The sequence below is a fragment of the Alnus glutinosa genome, chromosome 1 (assembly GCF_958979055.1).
Source record: "Alnus glutinosa chromosome 1, dhAlnGlut1.1, whole genome shotgun sequence".
NCBI classification, from domain to species: domain Eukaryota; kingdom Viridiplantae; phylum Streptophyta; class Magnoliopsida; order Fagales; family Betulaceae; genus Alnus; species Alnus glutinosa.
In genome coordinates this window covers 23,919,676-23,941,750 of record NC_084886.1, presented here as the reverse complement: position 1 = coordinate 23,941,750, position 22,075 = coordinate 23,919,676, and the positions used below count along the sequence as shown (strand labels likewise).

The following is a 22,075-nucleotide window of genomic DNA, read 5'->3' as shown; positions in this document are numbered from 1 at the left end:
TTTCAATTTTTATTTTTTGAAAATTTAAAAATGTTCTGTGTTACCTTTATTCTGATTTACCATCAGTATTCGATATAGTTCCAGAAGTTTTAAAAAGTATATGTCCTGATCATGTTGAACATAAATTTGAGGCAAAAAAAAAAAAAAAAAAATCAATCTGATGTAGTCATGGAAAAAGAGATTTAGTTGTGTCAATGTGTAATGTATGGTTTTTGTTGTAAGCGAGGTTTAATACTTTTGAGTCATTATGAGTCCCGGGTTAAAAGAAATTTTAAATTTTGATTTCTATTTCTATTCCTATTTTATAAATTACGGTTAGTTTTATAATCGTGCAACGCCTGCAAATTGAGGGCATTTTTTATAATCGAGTAGAAGTTTGGCACCACATGGTGCGGATCGTTGAGTTAACAACAATCCCAAGCACGGTTGGATCTTCTTCGTGGTCGCCTTCGGAATGCAAGTGATATGATTCCTTCATAAGCTAAAGTTATCCTATAAAGCATAATATGGTTGTTGTTAGGGCTATAAATGAACGAGTTTCTTCGACAACCCACTCAATGCCCACTCGAATAAACTTAACTTGAATTCGGTTCATGAAAGAAAAAACTCGCTCGAGAAAGCAGAAACTCACTTGATTATTAAATTAGACACACATATGAATAACCAAGAATTTAGAGTGATGAATATAGAATGCTAATACACAGAATAATAGTACAAGCAAACTAATGAGAAACTTACTTGAATACATAAACCTTAATAAATTTTGCTTTGATTTAAAACTCAACCGGAGAATGCATGTTCCAAAACAATCATGATTATAGCGAAGGGGAATTTGCAAGAGAATTTCTGAGATTTTTGACTAATGCCTTCTCAGAAGAAGGAAATGACTTAAAAAAGATTACAAAAGTAAACAGAACAGATTCGAAATCATAAATTCTTATTTCAAAATTTTAAATTTCTCAGTTTTTTTTTTCTTACAAAAAAATTCGAAAGTTGCTAAATTTGTCCTGCAAATTGTAATTTTGCAAAATGGTCCTAAAACAGATACTCTTCTAAAGATAATCATAAATTGTAATCTTCAAAAGGATCTTGGGCATCTTGAAATAAATTCAGGTCTGTCAAATTTAATATCAAAATTTAAATAAATATTCATCGTACTTTTCAATATAGGTTAAAAAAGGTGTATAAAAAAATTTTTATCACATAACTTTCGATAAAAAGACATTAAAATCTAAGATCCTTAATTTTATTTTAATCCATAAAAAGTCAAACTTGTTAAAATCTTTGTTCCCATAGGTGTAATTTATAACGAATAGAAGTATAAAAAAAATAAAAAATAAAAATCTAAATTCCGATTATTAAAGCATTAATAGAAAATCAATATAAACTTGTGATAATGTTTGTGTGATACTTATTAAATTTCAATACAAATAAAATAAATAAAATTATAAACATTAAAAAAATAATACAGAGCAAAATAAAGAAAACCCTTTTTTTTTTTTTTTTTTTTTATGAATACAAAATAAAACAAAAATTTTTACTCAATATTCAATTCAATCAAATAAATTCCCTCACATCACGTTCAATGTTTATCAAATAAATTTTTGCCTTCTTTTGTTTTCAAAAGAAGAGAAAACACTTCAAAAAAAAAATCTGAGTGAATCATACAAACGAACAAAAAAAAAAAAAAAGGAAAAAAGAAAATTTCTGGGATTTGTTTATATCAACTGGTTTGTAGTGCCAATTTGAGGGGAAATTTTTTGAGATAATTTTCCTAGGGTCAATGGATTGCATAAATTCGGGTTCAAGAATAAAAATTGGATCAGGGTTGAAGTTTATAAATTTGAAGCATTTGAGAAGCGAAAAGTGTTTTTGACAAGCTAACCAAACAGACCATTAAATTTAATCTTTTTTATTAAGGAAAGATTAATAAGCTTCATGGTAGCTTTGAATTGCCACCGGAACAAAATGTTAATTAATCATTTTGTATGACTGGGGTTCCGTTTGAAGCTTTACAACACCATAAGCTTCTGTTATGAGGGAATGGTCAAACCATGTCCTGTAAGGGTTTTACTGGAAATGCAGAGGAAAGAAGGGAAGAAATGGAAATACTAAATAATATTGAAATAACAGAGCACTTCGAGAGGCTCAAGCTCTCCAATTCACGATTACAATTCTTCAAGTCTGCCTTTCTTTTCTCTAGCTCACGTTATATAGACAAACAGTAGAATCTTTCCTAACCGTTTAGCAACCTTCTTTCTCTCTCTTCTTACTCGACTAACAATAAAGATGCTGAAATTGGATAAAAGCGTAAATTAACATAGCTTCTAGAGTTTCTAGAATATAGGTGACTCACTACCCGAATCTAGATGACTCACTGCCCATACACGTCACCCTTCATCAACCTCGATCCTCATCTCTCATCCCTGCTACCATACCCCATCATGGTAGACCCATAACAAGGGATCCCCCTTCAAAGCACCTTGCCCACAAGGTGCGGGTATTGCTTTTGTAAGTGCCACAGTAACTCCCAAGAATCATCATCTGAAGAAGCCCCTTTCCAACGGATGAGGACTTCGGTGGCAGCTCGGCCATGTCGTTTGATGAGGCGGCGATCAACAATCAGCTCAGGTTCTGGCTGTATTTCGCCATTGGAGTCTACCGGAGGTAGTGTCGGCAAGGGTGTGACATCATGCCCTATTTTCCGTTTCAAACAAGAAACATGAAAAACTGGGTGAAGACGAGCTTCAGCAGGAAGATCCAGTTTGTAAGCAACCTGGCCAATGCGACTGAGGATTTGGAAAGGGCCGAAGAATCTCGCAGAGAGCTTCAAATTTTTCCGGAGGGCGAGGGATTTTTGGCGATATGGTTGCAATCTCAGGTACACCCAATCTCCAATATCAAAATGACGTTCTGAACGATTCTTGTCTGCTTGATATTTCATGCGATGTTGAGCTGCCTGAAGATGTTCCTTTAGAAGGGTAAGCACAGTAGTGTGGTCCCTAAGCAGGGAGTCGACAGCCAAATTGGCTGAAGTGCCTGGAACATACGAGAGAAGGGTCGGCGGTTTATAACCGTAAACAGCCTCAAACGGGGTGATATTAGTGGCAGAATGGTGAGACGTGTTGTACCACCATTCGGCCAATGGAAGCCACACACTCCAGGATTTTGGTTTAGCACCCACATAACATCTGAGGTAAGTTTCTAGGCATTTGTTAAGGGCCTCTGTTTGTCCATCCGACTGAGGATGATAAGCTGAGCTGAAAGCCAGTGAAATACCCTGAAGCTTAAAAAGTTCACGCCAAAAAGAACTAGTGAACGTGGGGTCACGATCAGAAACAATCGTGGTAGGCATCCCATGCAATTTGAAGATGTTAGCAAGAAACAGTTGGGCTATTGTAGATGCAGTGAACGGGTGAGCCAGAGGAATAAAATGTCCATATTTTGTAAAGCGGTCAATGACCACTAGAATTACCGATAACCCATGTGACAGGGGCAGACCCTCTATAAAGTCCATTGCAATATCCGACCATACTCTGGAAGGAATGGGTAAAGGCTGAAGAAGGCCGGCGGGCAGGATGGTTTCATGTTTATTTTCCTGGCATACACTGCATTCCCTTACAAATCGTTTGATATCCTGGCGCATACCCTTCCAATAGAAATTTGCTTTAGCACGTTAGATCGTTTTATGATATCCAGAGTGGCCCGCTTCTGGATTAGAATGAATGAAAGTCAGCAACTGATGCTGGAATGGGGAGTTCTTAATGATCCAAATGCGGCCTTTGCGTAGAAGCAAACCTTGTTGCAGCGAAAATTCTTTGGGCCCCTTACCTCCCTCTTGAAGAGTATGCAGTACCTCGGTAGTAAAAGAATCCTGTAAATACGAGGATTTTAAATCTGAAACCCAAGAAGGAGTAGGAAAGGAAATGAGGGAGATAGAACAATCCTCATGATCGGATAGGTGATCCGATTGTCTAGACAAAGCGTCAGCCACTGTATTTTCCTTGCCCTTCTTAAATTCGATGACAAAATCATAGCCAAGCAGCTTGGAAATCCAACGTTGTTGAGCTACTGTGCCCACCCGTTGTTCAAGGAGGAATTTAAGAGACTTATGGTCAGTCCGAACAATAAAAGGGTGACCCAACAAATATGGCCGCCATTTCTGGACCGCAGTGACAAGAGAAAGCAATTCCTTATCATAGGTCGAGAGTAGAAGAGCACGTCCTTTAAGAGCCTTGCTGAGAAAGGCGATTGGGTGAGCATCTTGCATGAGGACGGCCCCAAGCCCCGAACCGCTTGCATCACATTCAATAACAAATGGTTTGGTGAAGTCTGGCAACCGAAGAACCGGAGGAGAGGTAATTGCATTTTTGAGATTCAGGAAGGCTGTAGTGGCTGCCGAAGACCACAAAAAAGCATTCTTCTTTAACAAGGCTGTGAGTGGTGCAGCCAGAAGACCATAATGCCTAATGAACTTACGGTAGTAGCCTGTAAGGCCCAAAAATCCCCGTAAGGATTTGATGTTCTGGGGTACAGGCCAGTCGACCATGGCCTCTAACTTGGAAGGGTCGGCTCGCACACCTTGAGCTGAAATTAAATGACCGAGATATTCAATCTCGGCCACAGCAAAACGGCATTTTGACAGCTTGGCAAATAACTGATGCTGGCCGAGTACAGTCAAGACCGATCGAAGGTGGTTAACGTGATCATCCATGGACTTGCTGTAGATCAAGATGTCGTCGAAGAAAACCAGTACAAACCGACGAAGGAATGGCCGGAATACATCGTTCATAAGACCTTGAAAGGTAGAAGGGGCGTTGGTGAGGCCAAATGGCATAACGAGGAATTCATAGTGGCCCTCGTGCGTGCGAAACGCGGTCTTAGGAATGTCCCCGGGGTTCATTCGGATTTGGTGATAACCCGAACGTAAGTCCAATTTGGAAAAGATAACAGCACCATGGAGCTCATCCAACAGCTCATCAATGACAGGAATCGGGAATTTGTCCTTGATCGTCTCATGGTTAAGGGCCCGATAGTCGACACAAAGGCGCCAAGAACCATCCGCTTTCCGGACTAACAAAACCGGTGCTGAAAAAGGGCTATGGCTCGGTCTTATGACCCCTGAGTGCAGTAATTCGGTGATGATCTTTTCAATCTCAGCCTTCTGAAAATAAGGATATCGAAAAGAACGAACATTAACAGGCTGGGAGCTGCGTAAGGAGATTTGATGATCATGCCCCCGGACAGGGGGTAAACCCGAAGGTTCATCAAAGACAGCCTGAAAATCCCTCAAGAGAGTCTAAATGGCACCTGGTGGGATGTTGGACGCAAGCTCAGAAGTATCATCAAGGAGCTTCAAGAGGAATCCTTTGTTAGCAGAGGGAGAAGACTTGAGAAAATGACTTCCCTCCTCCAGGGACCATCCCGTAGAATTTAATCCAGTAAGTACCGTAGTGATACCATGGGAAGAGAACTGCATTGTCATGAGGGAAAAATCCCATAGTACAGGACCCAAGGTGCGAAGCCACTCAACACCCAAAACCAAATCACAACCTCCCAAAGGAATGAGATAGAACGTGGTAGTGATTGTGTGGCCCTGGACTCGGATAGTTAGAGCATCAATCTTTCCAAAACTCTGGATGGAATCCCCATTGGCAATCTTAACAGTAAGGCAAGGAATAGCAGCAACCGAAAGATGGACCTTAGAGAGCAATGACGAATCCAAGAAGTTATGTGTACTTCCTGAATCGATGAGAATGCTGACCCGTTGGGAATGGAGGACCCCTACAAGCCTCATAGACTTAGAACCGGAGGAGCCCGAAATAGCATTAATGGAAATCTCAGGTTCCTTACACTCCACTACGTCAAACTCCGGAACAGGATCCACCAGGTCAGTGGAATCATAGAAGACCTCTTCAGGGGAATCCTCAGGGGGAAGTTCCAACCCGGAAAGGAGGTAAAGTTGAGGAGCTTTACACTTGTGGCCTGGCTGCCACTTGTCATCGCAGTAGTAGCAGAGACCTTTGTCCCGTCGTTCTTTCATCTGTCCTGGAGAAATACGTTGAATCGGAAACCCTGAAGACGTTTTTGGTGGGGCGGTGGAGCTGGAGGATGGCAGCAAGGACTGAGTAGGGACAGCGGTAGAATGGCTCCAAGACTGCTGCCTTCCAAAAGAGAAAGAAGAGCCTGACGAACGTAGAGGACGCCGGGAGCTCAGAATGTATTCTTCTTGAAGCTTAGCGAGGCCAAAAGCAGCAACTAAATTAGCTGGGTTGAGCATCCGCACTGGCAATCGGATATCATCCCGCAACCCACTAAGGAAGCAACTGAACCGGTTCTTCTCTGAAACGCCCCTCAATCGATTTGACAGAGCCTCGAATTGAGAGGTGTATTCTGCCACTGAAGACGATTGGCGTAATCTCATCAGAGCCTCCATTGGATCATCGTACGTCAGCCCAAAACGAGTTAATAGTGACTGAATAAAGGCATCCCACGTAGGGAACTAGCCGGATTCGTCAGCATCTTGGAACCAGATGAGAGCCTCCCCCTCCATGTGGAAGGAAGCCATGCGGATGCGCTGATACAATGGCGTTTGATAATAATCGAAAAACTGATTGACTTTATAAGTCCAACCAGCTGGGTTATCCCCATCAAAACGCGGAAAATCCAACCGCAGAGGCCGGGGTTGAAACAAACGGCCCTCCTGATGAGCATCAGGATAGTCCTGCTGTTCCCAAAACATTTGGTCATCACAAAACTCCCAGCCATCGCGATGTGCATCCCTGTCGCGTCGGCGGTCATCACGACCCTCTCGGCCTTCACGAGCCTGAGCACGGCCATCAGGAATGACCGGGAGATGAACAGGAGGTGGCTCCGCAAGGGGTGGCTGCTCACCTTGAGGACGGTGTTGTCCAGCAAGCAAGGCCCGAAGCATGTCAGACACGTCTTGCAATTGATGTTGGAAGGTAGCATTATGGTTTTGTTGCTGGATTTGGAAGGCGGTGGTGTTGGCTTGTTGGTGAGAAATAGCATCCTGGCATTCTTTTAGGGAATCAGCAAGGGTGGCCAATCGTGTACCGTCAGCCATGGAGGCAAGGAGAAAATTTTTTGAGCAAAAATGGAAGGAAGGAACAGAGAAGGAGCGTAGGCTCTGATACCAAATGTAAGGGTTTTACTGGAAATGCAGAGGAAAGAAGGGAAGAAATGGAAATACTGAATAATATTGAAATAACAGAGCACTTCGAGAGGCTCAAGCTCTCCAATTCACGATTACAATTCTTCAAGTCTGCCTTTCTTTTCTCTAGCTCACGTTATATAGACAAACAGTAGAATCTTTCCTAACCGTTTAGCAACCTTCTTTCTCTCTCTTCTTACTCGACTAACAATAAAGATGCTGAAATTGGATAAAAGCGTAAATTAACATAGCTTCTAGAGTTTCTAGAATATAGGTGACTCACTACCCGAATCTAGATGACTCACTGCCCATACACGTCACCCTTCATCAACCTCGATCCTCATCTCTCATCCCTGCTACCATACCCCATCATGGTAGACCCATAACATGTCCAGCAGTTGCTTCCAAGCATTGGTTTGGCAAAAAAACGTTTGGGCTTGTTTAGTCTTTTGTTAAGCCAAAACTATGACCTATGATAGGGCTGCCTTGCCATCAGAAAATGAGATGGTCTTACAGACACTTCAATGCCTTGCTGCTCCCTAATAAACACAGCAGCAACTGTTTTCGGAAACAGTTTACCAAATGCTTCTTTAGCCAAAAAAAAAAAAAAATAACAGAAAATTGTTTTTCATTTTTTATCTCGAAAACAATTTTCAAAAACAAAAACAAAAACTGATTTTCCAAATGAGCCCCCATGATCTCTTTGTAAATTAGAATGAAAAGATCAGAAGGGAGGAAATTTTCATATATATACCTGTCATTGCTTCTATAAGAACAAATTAACCACAAATGAGTTCAAAGGTGTAGGACTTACTGAAAGAAGGTACAGATTAAATATGTACTTTTATGTATAGTTTTACAGCAAGCCATCACTATAAATGTTTACATTGAAGAATTAAAATCATTATTTTACGTATTCATCAGGTTTTAGAAAGATCACCTCGAGCTACCTTTTTCACCCATGCCTTTGTGATGAGTGAGTGAGGAAACTGTCAAAAAATAATGTTTGATGTTTCTGTCCTGCTAGCTAGCATGCAATCATATGTACCTTAACAGCCACTCGAGGCCCTGTTGCAGCAAATACAATATCAAGAACCTCCGTAGCTAACTTGTAATTGTAAGGATAATAGTACAGATTGAAAAAGAAAAAAAAAATCTGGTGTTTAAATCTCAGAAACTCCACAAAAGATAAGTAGAAAAAAGGGAGGATATATTTACTCTCCGTACCTCTATGCATTCATTTAAATCATGTTCTGTTCTGATGTGAGTCTGCAAAATGCAAAATCATATGATTACTACTTGAGAATTTTGATGCATTTTCTGTGAGACCACAATCTCACACTGCCGCCATTTAGTGCAACCTAAAGGGTGGATTTCTGATATTTCATAGAACTAGAAAGAGAATTGGGTAAAAAGCAAAAAAAATAAAAAAGGTGGACCATTTGCACCCCCAGAAAAGGGACAATAGCAACAGTAGAGCTTGTACATTGTGTAATTTTTTTAGTAAATGTGCAAATTGAAATGAATTTTATAACCAAATGATAATGAAGATTTTACCCAAAAAAATTGAAATAATTAAGAAAGAAGCTTGCGGACTGTAGCATGTAACGCAACAGCTACTGGCCTTTTTATCAATGATAGGATTTAGGGTGGTGGTTAGGGGGCCACTACCCTGCATTGTATTGCTGTTCCATGGCATCTGTAAACACTGCCTGATGCTTCAGCAGTGCTCCCAGACCAGCTCTATTTCACGAGACACTTCAAAACCACTGACCACAAAATTCGATACAGCTAATAATGCTGTTTTCTAAGCATGTATATATATACATACCTTGATTACTCTTAGGTGGAATGCATCTTGACTGCTTTCTAGAGAAGCCAAGGTGACAAGAACAGCTGCAACTGTTGAGGGCCAGTAACATAGCTGCTCATGGGCCGAAAGGACTAGCACTGCCAGGCACTTGGCCCTTTTCTCCAACTCTGTGTCAGCTTTGGAAGCTTTCAGGTAGAACCTATGATATATTTCAAATAAGCGTTAAGAAAAATCAAAACAAGCGCGGTTAGAACTCTTCGACTGAAATATTTGCTAGAAAGAAAGATGGATTGAGGATTGTTGAACACAAGACCCAGACGACCGCACTTAGCCTAAGAATAAAATGAGGGGTAAAATGGTTTACCACAAGAAGTTGAACATGGTGGGCAAGAAACACTGGAAGTTGAGGACCTCCTGTACCACCCATTCCATGGCCACCACTTCGCATTTGCAGTACACATTGCAGCCTATGCAGAAATCCTTTTGCTGCACACTACAATGGCCATCAGAAAAAAATTTGCAGTTAGTAAAATTCTCATCCATCTGAACAAATTGTAGAATTCTACTAATCATATTAACTTCTGGAGCATTTGAATGACAAATGGGAATCATGTGATAATCATACCGTTTTGTGATTGAGAACATTGTTGGAATACACTTAATGCAATGAGCAAGTCATTGAAGGGGACAGAAAATTTGAAAAAAGTGTCTGTGCGAGCTATTTAGGACAAAAACACAACATAGAGCTCTCACAACTTTTGCAGTAATTCTTCTGTTTCATTTATTTACTGAAAGTCTCAAACTAGGAACCATGTAAAAGAAATGAAACTGTTTTACCCTTGACAGATGACATGGGACTTGATGATATTGTTCTTATGTTTTCCAAGAAAATGGCTAAAGCACCCCCAGTGCTGTCATGTGGCAGAATACTATATTGTACAAACATCATTTACGTTCCTGTTGTGTGGCATACTCAAGGCAATTGATAGTTCTATATAAGCCTCTGTAGAACTTTGCCCGATTCAGGAGAAAAAACTAAATATATTTATCGAGGCAAGGATGATGAGGAAAGACGAGAAAGATATGATTTACCTGTTGTAAGGCTGATTCTCTTCCATCCTGATGGCTAATGTAAGACATGCTATTCCAGCAATTTGGAGGTTCCTCTTGTCTCTGAAGAACCCTTTACTTAAGAATCTGTCAAGGAGGCTAACTCCTAGGAACATTGTTTCCCGCTGAAGCTTCTTTTCAGTAGATTGCTGCCCATTCAAAGCAAATTGCACTAATTAACAACTAGCAAGTAACAAAGCAAATTACTGACTAATACAAACAAGCAATCCAATCACCCACCCGCACACAATGCGCAATTCTTTAAAATGCAAATTTTTAAGCCACATTACGATTGTACCTCACACGGTTAACTGCATTTTTCAAAATCGTGTATTCCTTATGTGTTTGATATCAATATTTTACCTCGCGTATTTTATTTGGCCTACAAAATCATGAGGCAAAGAGCACCCTGAATTTTAAACACATTACATTTATCTAATTTATAAAATGAGAGGAAACTGTTGAATTTTAAATGGAGTGGAGCCGCCCAAGGGCCAAAACCCTCCTATAACTTAACTTAACTTTTTTTTTTTTAAAGGCCATGGGGGTGGTTCAGCCACCCCCGAGCCAGAGCCGCCCCTTTTTTGGCGTTTTTAATATTTTTACTTTTTTAAGTTTTATTATTTTTAATTTTTTTTTTCTTCATATTGTGCCACGTCAACCTTCAGTGGTTGACATGTGGCAGACCGTTAAATATTGAACTGAAAAATAGACGGAGGTACTAAGTCCATCTTTTCCTAAAACTCAAGTATCATCTGTTATGCGAATTGAAACTGAGGTATCAAAAAATAAAGTTTTTAAACCACAAATACCAAATATATCTTTAACCCTTAAAAATAATAAAACTTAAAAAAAAAAAAAAAAGAATTCAAAAAAAAAAAAAAGAGGGGTGAGTGATGGTCGGTTTGGAAGTGGCCGAACCACACCCATTGCCCGAGCCACCCCCAAGGTGCAAAGAGCAAAAAAAAAAAAATTGTACCCAAGGGCCAAAGAGCAAGAAATATATATATATATTAAAGGGTTTTGGTCCTTGGGGGTAGCCGAACCACCCCCAAGGCTTGGGGGTGGTTCGGCTACCCCCAAACCGGCCATGAGCTACCCTTCTTCTTTTTCTTTTTCTTTTTTTCAATTTTTTTTTTTTTTTTTAAGTTTTTAGTACTTTTTTTTTTTAAGTTTTTTTTTAATTTTTTAATTTTTAATTTTTTTATATTAAAACATGTGTCTACTCTCAAGAATTGACACGTAACATATCATTAATTTTTGTACGGAAAAATTATTAGAGGTACAAAATTCATCTTTTTTTTAAACTCAAGTACAATTTATGATGTGAATTAAAACTAAAATATCAAAAAAAAAAAAAAAAAAATTTCAAACCACAAAATTACCAAAAAAATAAAGTTTTCAAACCACTTTAAAAAAAAAAAAAAAAAAAAATGGTCTTTAACACTGAAGAAAAGCAAAACTAGTTGGTTCTAACTTCTGAGCAGAGCATATCAGCAGTGTCCCTATGAATACGCGCGCACTGATACGTCAGTTTCCACGGTGACGTGTCACAAAACGACTCGAAGAACCAGGGGTTACCAATAAGGTCAGTGCAGAGAATATTTGCCCATCTCTAACTAAATCTACCTTCATTGAACGTGTTCCAAGGGTACAACTGTGTCATGGCACTAACAAGAGTCACAAAAACGGAATGGATTTTTTTTTTGAGGTGAAAACGGAATGGTTTTTGATTCGAATGAAGGCGATTAATTGATGTTAAGGCAAGACGTGGTTCTTAGGAGAACTGACCTGAACGATCCAGTTGACCATCTGCGACCTTTGCTGAAGGACGAGGTTGCCGTACTCCGTCGTGGAGCAGTATTCCTCGGCGTAGTTACGAAGAAAGACTTGCCTCCTCTCTCTCTCTCTCAACGCCTTGTAGCTCTCTTCATCGTCCTCGTCTTCGAACCTCACAAACTAGACAAAGCAAATTAAAAAAAAAAAAAAATGAAATAAAAGCAAATTAGATAATTAGATAAATATTTAAGACACATAATATTAATCTAAAAGAAAATAAAAACACGTAATGAATTCCACTGTTTGGTTGCTAAGAAAATGAACGGAAAAACAACAGAAACCAAACAAGTTGCAATAGAAAACTTACTGTAGCTTGATCATAACACTCGTTTTCAAGGCGTGAGGCAATTGCGTTGTCCAGAGCAATAGTTGACCTCGAGAACTCCTTTCTGTACTGAAGGAGCAGAGCGAAAGTATGTGAAGGAGTTGTATCTCCCTCGGAAAATTCACTTCCAGAATCAAAGAAAATTGAACGAGTGTAACCCGAGAATTCTGGATCCGAATTTTCCAGGAAAGACTCCGATTGGAGGTCGGAAAACGCCGTCTCGTGACTGGACGAGTACTCCGAGACGTCCTCGTATGAGAATTGCTCCGTACAAGCGAGATCGGACTCTAAGTCAAAGTTCTTTTGATTCTGTTCTATCGTCGACTCTGAGTTCAAAACTGTGAAGTTCGCATCAAAGAGATTTCCTGAAATCTCAGAATATTCAAATTCCAATGCTCTGTTCTCATTTTGTTCGGTTCCTTCCTCAGCGAACGTCGACACGGAACATGACTCGACACCAGAGGTAACTGAAACGACTTCATTCTCCTTAAACCCTGACGGAATTCTAACATCTTCGGCCTTCAAATTCAAAATTCCACCGTAAATTTGCTCAACACAAGAAATCTCCGATTTGGAAACAGCTTCAGAGCCGTCATTTCCTTCAATCTCTTTCACAATTTCACTTACTTTTTCAAATTTTCTATTCGAATTGGAGTTGCTTTCTACGAAAATCTCAACATCAGCTCCAGAATTCGACTCCACGCACGACGATTCGGACACCTCCACATCACCACCTTTTCCTTCAATTTCCTTGTTTCTGTAATAGGATCTGGTAAGTCTACGAAATGGTGCGTCTCCAGAAATGTTATTAACCTGAACCACAACTCTAAAGCCTTTAGTCTCACCGATTTGTTCCTTTTTCAAGTTTGACCTCGCCGTGCTCTCCGAGCCAACCGAAGCTCTGCTAGAACAGCATGAAACTTCGCTGCCGAAGTACGAGCACGAGCTGGAGTCCACCGAAAAAGCAGACAAACCAGAATTCGTGCATGGAAGATTTGAATTCAGAGACGAATATAGAATTGGAGAGATCTGAGATCGTCTCCGGCGAGGTAGCTCCGAGCGGAGCTTCTTCTTGATCTTGACGTACGGCACTGGTTCCTCTTTGAGCTTTCGCTTTGCTTGGCTCAATCCAATTCTCATTGTGAATGATCTGTGAATTTTGAGTTCCAATTGAAGGTTGCAGAGATCGATTGATTCGGTTTTGGAGAAAGTGAGAAATGTGAGGGAGAAGAGAGTGGTTATGTAAGTTAGGGGCTGTAGCCTGTGGGAGGGGAGGGGGTTGTTCTTATACGGCATCAGCTTCTAGCCCACGTCCATGCATGGTCAGATTGGGTCTCTTTAGCCATCATGCAGCCTGGAGGGTGACGGTGCATAAATGCTGTCTTGGAATGGGTCCCTTCGGTTCAACAACTGGAGAGGGATTCTCATCACGAAAATTAATAACGGCCCTGATGTTCTCGCTCTCTATTTATGCTTGATTTTAATTAGGCAAACCAGAAAGAGAAAGAAAAGAATAATATATGATACCACCCAAACATCTCACAAATATTTTTTATAGTTAATTGGCCAGGTCTAGTAGTTATTAGATCAATAATTGTTTAAAAAAAAAAAAAGTTAATGACTACTAGATTTTGTCATATCAATTTTGTAGGATATTTGTGTAATATGTAGCGTTTCTCATAAAGAATGAAAATGTTAGTTTTACAACACCCCCTCACATGAGGGTCGGCCCCACACACTAGGTGCCACCCTCATGTGAGGGGGAGAATGCACTTGTTGTGCACTCTTGTAGTGTAGTAATTAATTCCCCAAAAAGAAAGCATAGTTTGTAAGAAACACTTTCGCGAAAACCCAAGATGTAACACCCAATAAAATTAATTAACTGGTAATTAACTTTATTGTCTACCTCACATCCATATTCTTTACGAAATAAGACTCAGTGATCTCACACTCTCTGAATAGAGCCTGCAATGAAAGAGTTTTCACTCACATAGAGATAGCTTAATTATTAATTTAAAACTCACAATTACCTAAACAACCATAGCAAACTAAGAACACACCTAATGAATTATGCATGTTTTTCTCCTCAAAATGTAGCTAATCAAAACTAAGAACACACCTATTAAAACTATTTTTTATAGGGTAGCTAATCACCTTTTCAAACTCCATCTATCCGTTTATGTAAATTGTTCTCTATTTATTAAAATAATCACTTTTAAAATTGGCAAAAATCATACCAATAATTGCAAATAACAAGTCAGATGCATTCAGGCATATCGCAAATCATCTATCAGGTGCTGTGGGTCTTGCCGGGTTCTGTGGTGGTGGGTCTTGGACGGCGGTGGTGTTTGGGGATCCTATCAAGTGGCTCGAGGTACTTACAATCGAATTCTTTCCTGCATGTAGGGTTTTTTAACTTTTGCTAAGATTCTCCTTGCATATTGAATGATCAATAACACTTTCTAGATGCTCTTCGTGTTCTTAATTAAACCTCCAGATCTTCTCTCTGATGACTGAATATGACCATGAGTGTGGACTCACAAACTATTGATACAGTAAATTGATGAATTATACTTCACTATGGTCCTCTCTTTATAGACTTTGATTTACAATGATGATAGGGTTAAGAAATAAACTGGAGTTGTATATGAACTAGTGCTAGGGTTTTAACTTTAGCTCATTACTACACACTCTTAAGCATGGGTTGGGTTTTATCCCTTAGGCTCAATGCTCTTTTAACTCAACTTAAGCCTTTTGGAATAAATTCTAAGAGCTTAAAGCTCTTTAATTGCTTAAGTCCTTAGGAAATAAATTCATAAGTTCAATCATCCCTAAGTAATAAGCCACTTAGGAATCATATTAATTTGGCCCATAAAGCAATCTAAATAAATAAATGCATAACCGAGGCTTAAAACAAATGGTCAATTTACATCAGTTCAAAGAGCGACCTAAAGGAAAAAAATATAATTACCTTCAATAGATCTGTGACAATATTACACGATACTATTAATCACAATTAATTCCATAAAACAAATGTGACTGCACTCTAATATGTATTTACAAATTAATGAATTAATCTCTATGACGTGCTTATTTATTACATATTATCATCAATAATTAGGGTCTTATCAATTCTATATTTTATCATTTTACTTGATATCTTCCGTACTCATGGCTATATCATAATCTTGATCTAACATTGAACTTCTTCGATCAAACTTGATATTCCAATACTTAGATGCATGCATGAGTTCAACAAAGTACTTTTGCATCTTGCATAATACATGCCTCTAGATCATTGCTAAAACAAATGTTTGGCTTTATCTTTCAGATACATTCGTCATGATGATTATCTCAAAATAATCAAGCGTTGACTTTAATCTTGAATAGAGGTCAAGTATGGTTACAGGTGAAGATTTTTCTCATAATAGATCCATTTCTTTCTAAGAAAAATTCTTAACCACCATTGCTTTGAAGGTTTTATCATTCATGTCTACTCAACCTTTGCAAGTAAACTCAATTACAATATCCGAGTTTTAATGTCGTTAGGCGCCTCTACAAGTAATCAGGCTTAGTTGGAATACCAACCAAATTTACATAGCCTTGATCTAATTATTCGCATCCAAAATCATTCCACTGTGTTCTTTAGGATATGATTCATCTAATAAATCTCAACTCCCACTACAATATCGTTCGTACTTTAGATATGTAAATAGTAAAACACATAGTGTATCTTAAACATTCGTAATGCCTTCAGATAACTAGTATCTCTTTCAATATTGGATCCTTGATGAATGAATAAGTACAATACAACATACTGACAATACTTATGTTTTGTTAGCTCAAGAATAAACATAGTAATAAATGATTCTAAAATTAAATGTCATTCATATAAATAATAAACGATCTAATTATGACAACTTTGGAATTTTCATTCCAACTCCAAACTTTTAAGCTCTCACCCCATTTGCAAATCTCCCCCCCCCCCCCCCCCCCCCCCCCTCAATTTCCCCCCACCTAGCCTGTATGAAAAACAGGCTTTTTCAGACCAATTTTGGCAGAGTTGGTGAGCGTCTTTCACAAGGTTTGCCAATTATTTTCCCATTTTTCCCCTTGTCTTATTTTTTTCCCATTTTCCCCAATTAATTTTCGTCTTTACCCTAAACGGCCTACAACCTTAATCTTTCAAAATCTCATAAATCCCCCATAACCGCTGGTTCTTGTTCTGGTTCGTCTGCTGCATCACGAGGTACTAAAGAGCATCCATAGTTTACCCTCTCCTGAAGCCATATAGCAAATCGAATACCCGACTAGCTGTGCCTTAGGTATTGCATCTTCGGTGTCACGGTTGATGGCGCACACAACAAATGGTCCAGCGACGAGATCATGGTCACAGGTAGATCTTCTTGTTCAGTGCCGCCTGTTAGTTTTTTTGTTATGTTGGCTACATTCTGGATGACAAAAACACTTTATGTAATGGTTGCGTTTTAAACAGGATTATTGATTTTGTTCAGAATCTTCAAGTTTTATGGACAGTGTTTATTTCAAACCTTGTGCCTTGTCACAAGTTTCTAAAAGATGTTCATGAAGATTCCATGCAAATTCCAAGTCAGCTAGCCGGTTCCTGTGCAACCGTTCAAAAGGGCCTTTGAAGGCGTCCGGACGCCCAGCAGTGTCTAGAAGCTTGAGCGATGCAGACGTTCGAACGCTAGGTCAAGCTTCTCCAATTTCTACACAGAGTTGGATTTCAGTCGACACTTTTTGGGAAGCTTTTGCAAGACGTCTGGGCGTTGTGGCAACTTGTCCAAACGCTATCCAGCATTCTAGAATATTTCGGGTTTCCCTTATAAGCGCAGAAAGGAGTTACAGCAAAGACCGTCTGGACGCTCGGCCAAGCCGTCCAGACGTGGACATGTTATGGGAAGAATTGCACTATTCTGGAAAGGCGGTCGCAGAAGACATTCCGGACGAGTCTATCTTCCATTCGAACGTTCCACAGCTAGAGTCTGAATTTGAGCAGAATTAGGTTTTCTATAAGCCTATAAATAAAGGGCTCTAGGCTTGTTATTTGTAAGAATTCAATATAGAATTTCATAGTGCTTAGAGAGGGTGTTTAGGGAGAATTGAAGATCCGCTAGCTCTCTAGCTGTTGCCAGTGTGTGCTTTTTGTTTCGTGTGAAGTCTATCTTAAGGGTCGGTCCTAAGGTAAAGGATTCCATTGAAGACCTCTTCAAGTAGGAGACTTGGTTAGGAAGCGTTCACGATGGGCTTCGTGCCAGAGTTAAAGCTATGACTACTGCATCAGAGGTATGTGAGTGCGAGTGTCTTGTAACTAGTTTTGTCTTCGGTATAGTGGATTATCTGAGTTTGGCTGCCCTGGAGTGGTTTTTCTCTTCACAGAGTTTTCACTTCGTCAACAAATATCTTGTCTCGTTTTATTTTCCGCATTTAAGATATTTTGTTGCACATGAACACACACTTGGTTGTTTAGAAGTCATTATTTATTTTTCAATTGGTATCAAAGCTTGATACACTCTGTTTAAGATTTATTTCTTGAGTGTGATCTTGTTGACTTCTATTTTTTTTCTATATAATGTCTCAATCTCTTCATTGCATTCCTACCTTTGATGACACGAATTATGGGTATTGGAAAGCTCGTATGTGCTTCTTTTAAAATCTATTGATGTTTGGCAAATTGTAGAAACTGGTTGGATTAAACTAGAGGCTACAAATGCCGAACTATTTGTTGCTTAAAATAGTGCACGACTTTCCAATGATAAAGTCCTCTACGCTCTATGTCAAGCGCTTTCCCCATCTGAATTCGCAAGAATTTTAAATTGTGAATCTGCTAACGAAGCATGGCAAATCTTAGAAACAACATATAAGAGCACCAAACTTGTTAAATCTGCCAAGCTCCAGATGTTGATTTCTAGATTTGAAGAAATTAAGATGTTAGAGAATGAGACATTCGATGAGTTTTACACCAGGATCAATGACTTGAGAAACTCGATGGTGAGTTTCGGGAAGAAGGTCTCTGATGCAAAACTCATCAAAAAGATTCTAAGGTCTTTGCCAGAGCGTTTCAGGATTAAAGTAACTTCCATTGAAGAAAGCAAGGACTTAGATTCTATGAAGATTGAAGAGTTTGTGAGATCTCTTCAAACTTATGAGTATTCCCTACCCCTAGTCAAGAAAGCAAAGGCGATGGCCTTCAAAGCAACTAAAAGCAAAGTCTCATCAGATGAAGACTCAGACAATGAAGAAGAGTTAGCCATGACCGCCAACAAGATCAATAAATTGATGAAGACTGATAAATTCATTGAAGGACTGAGAGAAACTCCCAATGAAGCCGAGCCAGAAGAAGATCCTAGAGGTCAGAGATGTTGTGAGTGCTCCGGCTTTGGGCACATGAGAGCGGAATGTACAAATCTTAAGCAGGCTAAGGGGAAGGCCTACATTGCAACTCTCAATGATGAGTCTGAAAAAGAAGAAGAATCTCCTGAGAATTTTCTAGCCTGTGTGGCTCCACATGAAGACCAGGACGATCTTCACTACTCTAAGCACAGTGACGAAAAACTAAAAGAGGAATATTGTGTCTTGTACATGGAACTCATGAAACTGAGAAAGTCCAATCAGAAGAAGGTGATGAAGATGAACACTATGAAGACAGAAAGAGACACTTTACTTCAGAAGATCACATAATTAGAAGATAATTTGATGGATGCACAGTTACGGTTGGAGAAGTTCTCAGACAACAAGATAGCTCAGATGCTGAAAGGTCAAAAGTGCTCATCTGACAAAACTGGTCTCGGGTATGTAACTATTGATTCCTCCAACATTGCTTCTACTTCTAAAACTGTGTTTGTGCAGCCCTCAGGTTCAAAGCCTCTAAATGACAAAGGTAAGGCTATTATGGTTTTATGTGAGAATGATAATACTACACCTGCAAAATCTAAGCATTCTACAGAGAGAAGCCTACCTACATGTCATCATTGTGGGATGGTGGGACATATTAGACCAAATTGTGATCAGTTAAAATTCTCAAGAACTTGGAATAAGAAGAATGCTCCTAAGAAAGAAAAAGATGTTGAAGAACATTCCATGACAAAATATGTTCCTCCACATAGGAAACAACCCACTCAAAAGTTTGTTCCTATTTGCCATCACTGTGGGTTGAGCGGTCACATCCGACCCAAGTGCCCGCACGTACTTGTTTAGAGGTCTAAAGTGAAGAAGGAGTTGCCAAAGAAAGATTCTGCGAGCGCCAAACCTCCTGGGAAGCATTAGGCTCAAAGGAAACTATCAAGGTATGCTTATGTGTACAAAACTCCTATATGTCACAATGTGGAGTTCATAATCATGTCAGACCCAGGGGTCCTCAGCCTTAGAAGGACCCACCTAGAAAGTCTGGACCTCATGCAAGATATCATGCTCCAAGGCATCAGTGACAACAACAGAGGTTTGTTCCTGTAAAACAGGCCTGGTTGCCAAAAAAGAACAAATCTCAGCATCATGAGGAAAAGCCGCAGATGCCTAAAAATGATCCATCTATGAAGAATTGCCCATTGCTGGCAGCTTTACGCAGAGCTTGATCAGATATATGGAACTACAGCCGAAGGATGGAGGACAAGATAGACACACTCACTTCCCAAGGGGGAGCGAACCCACCTAGAAGTGAGGTCACATATGCCTAGGATTGTGGTTCCTAAATCCTAGTGCATGTCAGGTACACTTGCATTGCATCTTTTATATTGTCATGTCCTGTTCATGCTTTGCATATTTGTTATGGAACCATTTTGCCTATCCCTATATAGTTTCTCTTGTTATCTTGAGAAAATTTTATAGATATTTCATATGGATGACAGACAAAGCACATCGGGCGACTGCTTTTTTGTCTTGATATAGGTAAACCTTTCTCCCTGAGATCAGGTTTGCCTTTACCCTACATGCTTGGACTGATTGTCTTTTTCTTTTCCTTTTATGCATGTTGATTTGTTTTTTTTTTTTTCAAAAAAAAAAAATGATTAGATGTAAGGTTTCTTCTAAAGTTTTCAACTATCTCATGTATGTTTATCTATTTTAACAATTCTCTGTGCTTTGATAGAATATGCCTACATATTATTGAGATTCTAAGTTTGATTTGTGCTAAGTTTTCCTACTACATCTTTACTAGATAGTTGCTTTCATCATGCGATGAAAATGTGCACTATCCAAGGCTCCTTTAAGGTACATTTTTTTTTATCTCTGATTTTCTGCTTTTGAAAATTCTTTTTAGAGAGATTTTTTATGTGCTAAGATGGTCAAATTGACCAACTCGCTAGTTGAATCTAGCCTTAGAAATTCTGGCTTCCTGTCTAGGTTGCAGCACCAAAAAGAAACAAGCAGTTATACTTCTGAGCTCAATGATTATATGAATAAATTCACTGCTTCTGTGCTATTTCAGCAATATATCTTGTCCTTCATGGTGCAAGTAAAAATTCAAAATAGTGATGCTTCTTAGGGGAGAGTATCAAATGAGGGTGACTAGGCCCTAGTAAGATAAGGTTTGACTTTTGACTGATCTAACTGTGAATTTCTCTCTTATTTAGAAAATTCAGTTGCTTTAAATCATATCAGCAAAGATCATACCTTATTGAGAAAGTCTTCACACACACGCACGCACTGTATGAGTTAAGTTGACTATTGAAAAATTTCTATCTGTAGGGAAATTTATGCTCATTGATTACTTGACTTTTCTTTATATGTTTGTGTATTTTTGACAAGCTATCTGACTATTTTCTTAGGTTTAGATACATGTGTGTGCTAAATTCTTATTGTAGCCCTAACCTTGTTATCTTCCTTTGTTTGTTTCTTTGGAAATGTTTGGTTATGGTGTTTCTGTGAATACTTTGTTTACCATTTGTCCCTTTGAAACAAAAAGGGGGATTATTTTTTTATTTTTGGATCAGGAATGTATTTCCAAACCGGTCAAGTGATTTTTGTCCCATAATGGCCAAAGATGGAGTTTGTTAGTTTTTTTTATGTTGGCTTCATTTTGGATGACAAAAACACTTTATGTAATGGTTGCTTTTTAAACAGGATTATCGGTCTTATTCAGAATCTTCAAGTTTTATGTACAATGTTTATTTCAAACCTTGTGCCTTGTCACAAGTTTCTAGAAGATGTTCATGAAGATTCCATGCAAATTCCAAGTCAGCTAGCCGGTTCCTGTGCAACTGTCTTTGAAGGCGTCCGGACGCCTAGCAGTGTCTAGAAGCTTCAGCGATGCAAATGTCCGGACGTTAGGGCAACATCTTCTGGATGCTAGGTCAAGCTTCTCCAATTTCTACACGAAGTTGGATTTCAGTCGACACTTTTTAGGAAGTTTCTGTAAGACGTCCAGACGACGTGGCAACTTGTTCGGATGCTATCCAGCATTCCAGAATATTCTAGGTTTCCCTTACAAGCGCGGAAAGGAGTTACAGTGAAGACCATCCAGACGCTCGGCCAAGCCGTTTGGACGTGGACCTGTTATAAGAAGAATTACGCTATTCTGGAAAGGTGGTCACAGAAGACCATCCGGATGAGTTTATCTTCCGTCCAAACGCTCTATAGCCAGAGTCCGAATTTGAGCAGAATTAGGTTTTCTATAAGCCTATATAAATAGAGGGCTTTAGGCTTGTTATTTGTAAGAATTCAATATAGAATTCTGTTAGTTTTTTATTGGCTGCATTCTGTTGACAAAATCACTATTATGTAATGTTGCTGCTTTCACAGGGATGTCGTTTAGTTCAGTCTTCAGATATTTAGAGTTTATTTCTCTGATATGGAAAGA

At 39.1% G+C, this 22,075-nt stretch overlaps 1 protein-coding gene across 1 annotated transcript; it reads right to left on the bottom strand.

Moving 5' to 3' along the window:
- Positions 1–8,212: 8,212 nt before the first annotated feature.
- Positions 8,213–13,401, bottom strand: LOC133857565 (cyclin-SDS-like). The gene is made up of 7 exons (XM_062292860.1): positions 12,244–13,401; positions 11,889–12,056; positions 10,080–10,246; positions 9,352–9,480; positions 9,006–9,186; positions 8,402–8,443; positions 8,213–8,242 (listed from the first exon to the last, which is right to left on the bottom strand). The coding sequence occupies exons 1-7, from the start codon at positions 13,399–13,401 to the stop codon at positions 8,213–8,215; spliced, it is 1,875 nt and encodes a 624-aa protein (XP_062148844.1).
- Between the last annotated feature and the right edge of the window lie 8,674 nt (positions 13,402–22,075).